This window comes from Gekko japonicus, unplaced genomic scaffold (genome assembly GCF_001447785.1).
Source record: "Gekko japonicus isolate JY-2015 unplaced genomic scaffold, Gekko_japonicus_V1.1 scaffold3718, whole genome shotgun sequence".
In the NCBI taxonomy this organism is placed as follows: Eukaryota; Metazoa; Chordata; class Lepidosauria; order Squamata; family Gekkonidae; genus Gekko; species Gekko japonicus.
The window spans coordinates 11,091-17,570 of NW_015169287.1; the positions used below are offsets into that span (position 1 = coordinate 11,091).

The 6,480-nt window shown below is 50.9% G+C and overlaps 1 protein-coding gene across 1 annotated transcript in view; it reads left to right on the forward strand.

Annotated features, from left to right (window-relative positions):
* The window catches only part of ABCG4 (ATP binding cassette subfamily G member 4), a gene marked incomplete at its 5' end in the record, with an annotated part of 15,357 nt that extends 9,327 nt beyond the window's left edge, over positions 1-6,030 (forward strand). The window contains 4 exons of the mRNA XM_015416573.1: positions 1,301-1,401; positions 2,535-2,693; positions 4,283-4,401; positions 5,805-6,030. Coding sequence (XP_015272059.1) covers positions 1,301-1,401; positions 2,535-2,693; positions 4,283-4,401; positions 5,805-6,030 — 605 coding nt within the window. The remainder of the gene's footprint in view (positions 1-1,300; positions 1,402-2,534; positions 2,694-4,282; positions 4,402-5,804) is intronic.
* Between the last annotated feature and the right edge of the window lie 450 nt (positions 6,031-6,480).

Consider the following 6,480-nt stretch of genomic DNA (forward strand, 5'->3'; position numbering starts at 1 on the left):
ACGTAGCTTCCAAGATCTAGTGAGATCAGGATAGCCTGGGCTATTCCGGTCCAGGCAAGAGACAAATGGAGGAGGTTTGCTATTGTTTGCCTCTGCGTAGCAACCCTGGGCTTCCCCGGTGGTCTCCCATCCAAGTACTAATCACGCCCGCCCCGCGTAGCTTCCAAGATCTAGTGAGATCAGGCTAGCCTGGGCTATTCCGGTCCAGGCAAGAGACAAACGGAGGAGGTTTGCTATTGCTTGCCTCTGCGTAGCAACCCTGGGCTTCCCCAGTGGTCTCCCATCCAAGTACTAACCAGGGCCGACCCTGCTTAGCTTCTGAGATCTGAAGAGACTGAGCTATCCCGGGCCATCCAGATCATGGCGAGCCCAGTCTCGAATTGCTGGCCATTGCTTCCCCTTCTTGCTCCTTCTTGCTTCTTCTGGCTTGCAGGCAGCTGGCGACTGGGCACAGTGGCGCAAAGGAGCTCGGGGCTAGTTGTCGGGGCGCCCGGGTTGACCCCAGCAGCTCTCTAGGGTCTTGGACCGAGAGGATTTTCCTAGCTTTGTTTGTTTGTTTGTTTGTTTGTTTATTATTTTGATTTATACCCCACCCTCTCCACAAGCAGGCTCATGGTGGCTTACAGTAATTGGTACCATGTACCGTAAAAACCATGTACAAAATTTAGACAACTTACAACCACAACATTAAACATTAAAAACAATCCAACAATTAACAATTAAAGTGCTAGTGATGGTACTCTTTTGATGGTAATCTTAATGATTCAGATGGCGTACTAACAATTTTCATCAGCATCGGTGATCTTCAGCTTGGTGCGATGATATAATGCAAACCCTCCCCAGGGCCAGAGCTGACCCAAAACCACAGATGATGGTGGTGGTGGTGGTGGAGTGGCGGCTCCTAATTGAAAGCCTGGTGGAAGAGCTCCGTCTTGCGGGCCCTGCGGAACTGCAAAAGGTCCCGCAGGGCCCTGATCTCTTCCTGGAGCTCATTCCACCAGTGTGGAGCCGCCACTGAAAAGGCCCTGGCTCTGGTGGCTGCCAGCCTGGCATCCTTAGGGCCAGGAACGGTCAGTCGATGTTGTGTTCCTGACTGTAGTGCTTGCTGGGGTATATATGGGGTATATATGGTTTCTGAAATGCAGGGGGGGAAACCTTGTGAGGGGGGCCCTGCTGTGTGTAATGCCTGCTCTCTGAAAAGCCAGGGCCATCTTCCTCCTCCTCCTCCTCCTCCTCCCCCCCCTGTGCAGTGTGCTTGTGCTGTCTGCCACTCATCTGCTCTGCCTTTCTCTCCCCGCAGTCCCCCTAGAGATGTCCGTGTTTCTTCGAGAGCACCTGAACTACTGGTACAGCTTGAAGGCCTATTTTCTCGCTAAGACCATGGCGGACGTACCTTTCCAGGTAAGCTCGCTGGGTTCAGCTCTCCCTTTGCCCCCTTATTGTAAATCATTGATGGTCCCCAGATATGGAATATTGTTTTCCAAGGCAAGATTAAATGTTCTGCCTCTTGGGGAACTAGCGGGCAGATTCCAAGGGACTCCTTTTTCAGAACGACTTTGTAATTGTAATTCAGGTGATTTGGGCACAATTTGGCATTTTCCCCGTTGGTTGCAGAGAACGCAACGTGCCTCGTGACAGATGGATCTCAGTGTACATTCAAAAACGGAGCCCTGCTACCAATCAGGAACTTGTAGCTAATCTCTTAGCTGATACTGATCCAAATGTGACACAGTTTTTATCTGTAACCTTGGGTGGTATTAAATGAATTCACTCTTTTAGGCAGTTAATATATATTTGGTAACCTAAACTGCTTAATTCTGTGAAATTGTAACTGCAATTGTTCTGTACTGTATGTATGTATGCAGGGGTCATTTCGTAGAAAAAGAGGTGCAGGAGCTCATTAGCATAACTCATTAGCATAACTTATTTGCATATGCCACACACCCCTGACATCACCGGGAGTGTGTCAGAAGGCAACACCCACCGCTCAGGCTCCACTGGACTGTTTTGGATTGCTAGCTCTTGGGGGGGGGGACGTGCAGATCTGTCCTTGCAGAGGAGGGAGAGCTTGGACCTGAACAAAACTTGGTCTTAAAGGTGCCACTGGACTGTTTTGGACCGGGGAGGTGGGGGGGCTCTGCAGCTTACCTGGCTGCTTCTTGCTCTGACTGAGGGCTGCTGGGAGCAGGGGGTGGGGCTTGTTGCATGTGCCCGCCCCCTGGGCTCTTTACTGCCGAAGCTCCGCTCCTGTGCGCTCCTGCAGGAAATGACCCCTGTATGTATGTTGTACCTTATTGTATGTATTATACCCTGTCTATTTGCTTATGACTTATGGGTCGATGAGCAATAAAAATGAATGGAAAATCAAATGGTTCCGCTCCCCCCCACCCCTGGTGCTTCCGTACACCGCCCGTTCTAGCCTCCCTCGTCAGTCGCTCACACTTCCTTTGCAATTCCCAACTGGGGGGGGGGAGGACCGTTCACAGTTTGGAGAATGGGGGTACCGCTAATCCGCCTCCTCCGCCTTCCCGCAGGTGATCTGCCCCATTGTCTACTGCAGCATCGTGTACTGGATGACGGGCCAGCCCCCCGAAGTCACCCGCTTCCTGCTCTTCTCCGCCCTGGCCACCTCCACCGCTCTGGTGGCTCAGTCTCTCGGGCTTCTGATCGGAGCGGCTTCCACCTCCTTACAGGTGAGGCAGGCAGCAAGGTTGTCTGTTTCAGTGCTGCGGGAATGCAGTTCCGTGAGAATATAACGTCCGCCTTGCAGAACTGTATCAAAGTCCATCGCATCCAGATTTCTGTCTCCTGCAGAGGTCTGGGGATTTCACAAGCCCAGGCAGAAGGGGGACCCCACTTTGGGGTTTCGGTCCCTCGAGAGAAAAAACTACAGCAGCAAAAGAAATGGCCTCCCCCACTGTTTCCTTTGAATGATGTGATTGGAGCCAGTTTTGTGTCGTGGTTAAGAGCGCGGACTCTAATCTGGGAGAGCCGGGTTTGATCCCCCACTCCTTCGCATGCAGCTGCTGGAGTGACCTTGGGCCAGTCACAAGTTCTCTCAGAGACATTCTCTCAAGGGCAGTCCTCAAAAGAGCTCTCTCTACCCCACCTACCTCACAGGTGTCTGTTGTGATGGGTGGGAAGGGAAAGGGGATTGTAAACCACTCTGAGACTCCAAGCGAGGGGCGGGGTATTAATCCAATCTCTTCTTCTTCTTCAAATCGAATGACCCAAACGGTTCGATTAGAAACTCGAAATCTTGTGACAAACTTAATATCATCTGCCTCCAGAAGAGAAATAAATATCCTCATCTATTTAACCGTAATTCCTAGATTGGCCATGTGTTGCCAGAACATCAAACAAATTATATATTGATGAAAGAGTCATCTTTATTTGCACCTGCTGCCCATTCACTTCAATGGGTGCCCCTGAGTCCTAGTATTTTGAGAGAGGGAAAAAAGCTCTCTGAATCCGGTTCCTTTACATCGAGCATAATTTTATAAAGCCTCTTATCATCCCCTTTCCCTTAGCTTCTAGACTGAAAAGTCCCGGGCTCATAGGAAAGGTGCTCCAACCACTGGATCCTCTTGGTTGCTGGCTTCTGTACTTTTTCCGGCTCTGCAATCGGGTCTCAGGTTCAATCTCCAGCATCACCAGTTAAAAAAGGTGATCACCAGGACGTAGGCTGATGGGAAAGACCTCTGCCCGAGACCCTGGAGAGCCACTGCCAGTCTGACTAGACCAGGGGTGTCGAACTCATTTGTTATGAGGCCTGGATCTGACATAAAGGAGACCTTGTTGGGCCGGGCCATGTGCGTCATAAAATGTAATGCCAGGCAGCAGAGATATAAACCTTATAAAGGACACAAACACAAAGGGGTTTTTCCAACTTAAAATAAAAACATGCTTAAAACATCAGCACCCTTGCGATATTTTGTTTATTTAACCGTGTCTGATAACTGACACCTCTTGCTCTGAATTATTGCATCAAAATGTCTCTGTTGTTGCAATCTTCACTCTGCTGTTCAGGTGTGTATCTGTAAGCTGCAAACCTACGATGCAGCAGCAGCAGAACTAGAAGAAGAAGCAGAAGATAGCCAGTTGCATTGCAGGCCTGATAAAAAAAAACCCTGGGGGCCTCATCTGGCCCCCGGGCCACATGTTTGACACCCTTGGACTAGACAATACCAACCTTGATGGACCAAGTGGTCTGATTCCGTGTAAGGGAGCTTCATGCATTCCACTCTTGGAGCCTAATGGTTTCTCTGCCTTTCTCTCCCAGGTGGCCACTTTCGTGGGCCCTGTGACAGCCATCCCCGTCCTCCTCTTCTCCGGCTTCTTCGTCAGCTTCAAGACCATCCCCTCCTACCTACAATGGAGTTCATATGTCTCTTACGTCAGGTGGGGCTCCCAGATCTGACCCTTTGGTGCTGTCCACGCACCTGGAATGCCATCTGAATGTCAGTGTGCTACGGGGGTGCTGTTGAGTGCGAGGGAGCGATGTTAACGTTGCTATGTGATGTTGGTTGGTGCTCCTGTGTGGTTGGAGCGTGGGAGTGAAAGATGCAGGGCGCAGGGCCTTATCAGTGGTGGCCCCTAAGCTGTGAGGTTTTGCTCCCAGGGTGGTTTCATCCTTGACAGCTTTTAGCGGGCAGGTCAAAAACAATTTTTGAGAGCCAGTTTGGTGTAGTGGTTAAGTGCACGGGCTCTAATCTGGGAGAACCGGGTTTGATTCCCCACTCCTCCACTTGCACCTCGCTGGATGACCTTGGGCAAGCAATAATTCTGGCACAGCTGTTCTTGAAAAAGAGCAGTTTCTGTCACAGTTCTCTCAGCCCCACCTGCCTCACAGGATGTGTCCGTTGTGGGGAGGGGAAGGAAAAGGAGTTTGTAAGCCACTGAGACTCCTTTGGGTAGTGAAGGGCGGGGTATAAATCCCATCTCCTCTTCTTCTTGTTTGGTTCAGAAGGCTTTGGGGAAAGGGTAGTTCAACGGTTCGCCGTCATCTTATTCCAGTTTTCTCAGTCTCTGCTGGTTTCGAGGCAACTTAAAATTTTTGATTGTCATTAGTGTCGAAAGGTGGCCAAAAAGTTTTAAAATAAATAAATAATTCTTGATACCCTCCAGGAGGGAATGTTAGTTGGGCCCAGTGTTCCCCCTAAGCTGAGTTGGTGTGAGCTAGCTCACCGTTTTTTTGCCTCCGGCTCACACATTTTTGTCCTGGCTCAGGAAGGATGGCTCCAGAGCGAACTAATTTATGCAGTAGCCAAATGCCTCGCTCACCACTTTGATGCCAGTAAGGTAAAGGTAAAGGTTCCCTTGCTCGAAAGCCAGTCGAATCCGACTCTAGGGTTGCGGTGCTCATCTCCGTTTCAAAGCCGAAGAGCCAGCGCTGTCTGAAGACGTTTCCGTGGTCATGTGGCCGGCATGACTAAACACCAAGGCGCACGGAACGCTGTTACCTTCCCACCAAAGTGGTCCCTATTTATCTACTTGCAATTTCTTGCTTTCGAACTGCTAGGTTGGCAGGAGCTGGAACTAGAGACGGGAGCTCACTCTGTCTTGCGGCACCCGGGTCTTGAACTGCTGAACTACTGACCTTCCACAGCCTGCAGTTCAGCGTCTTAACCACTTGAGCCACCGCAGCTCCTGCCAGTAGTAGCTCACAAAGTAGAATTTTTGCTCACAAGACTCCACAGCTTAGAGGGAGCATAGGTTGGGCCCAAACGTCTTGGTAGGGCTTTATTATTTGTGCGGAGTACTTACCTGGCTCTTGTGACCGCATTCCTTGTGTCCTGCATCAGGTACGGCTTTGAGGGCGTCATCCTCACCATCTACGCCTTGGAACGTGGGCAACTGGAGTGCAAGGTGGAAAATTGTCCCTACCAAGATCCTGCCAAGATTCTGGAAGTCCTGGAGGTGGGGGACGCCAAACTCTACGTAGACTTCATTGTCTTGGGTGTCTTCTTTGTCATCCTGAGGCTCGTGGCCTACCTCATCCTCAAGTACAAGGTGAAGTCCGAAAGATAAAGGGGGCCTCCAGCGCGGCCCCAGTGCCCTTTGGTGGATCCCTATCAGCTTTGCCATGGCCGCCTTCCAAAGGGACATGAACTCCACGCCCCATGGACCAAAGAGGGAGGTATCGGGTAGCCGGTGACCGCCATCGGCTCAGTCGAGAAGGGTTAATGAGACGTCTCGGAACTGTTTTAACCTTTCCAAGCATTCTCTTCGTTGGAAATTTTTTTTTTTTTGGTATTATTCTGGAATGTGTCAATCTCTCTTCCCGGAGCAATACCAACGAGAGGGGACTTGTCTTCGTCCACACGCCCCGCCCGCCCCCCGACTGGATCCCCGGGGACACATCTGCCATAATCTGGTTTCTGCTCCAGGATGCGGAGAAGCCGGAATCAATTGGGGCAGGATTTTTTTGGGGGGTGGACAGGTGGGCGGGGCCGGGGCCAAAAGGAGAAGGGGGTCGTG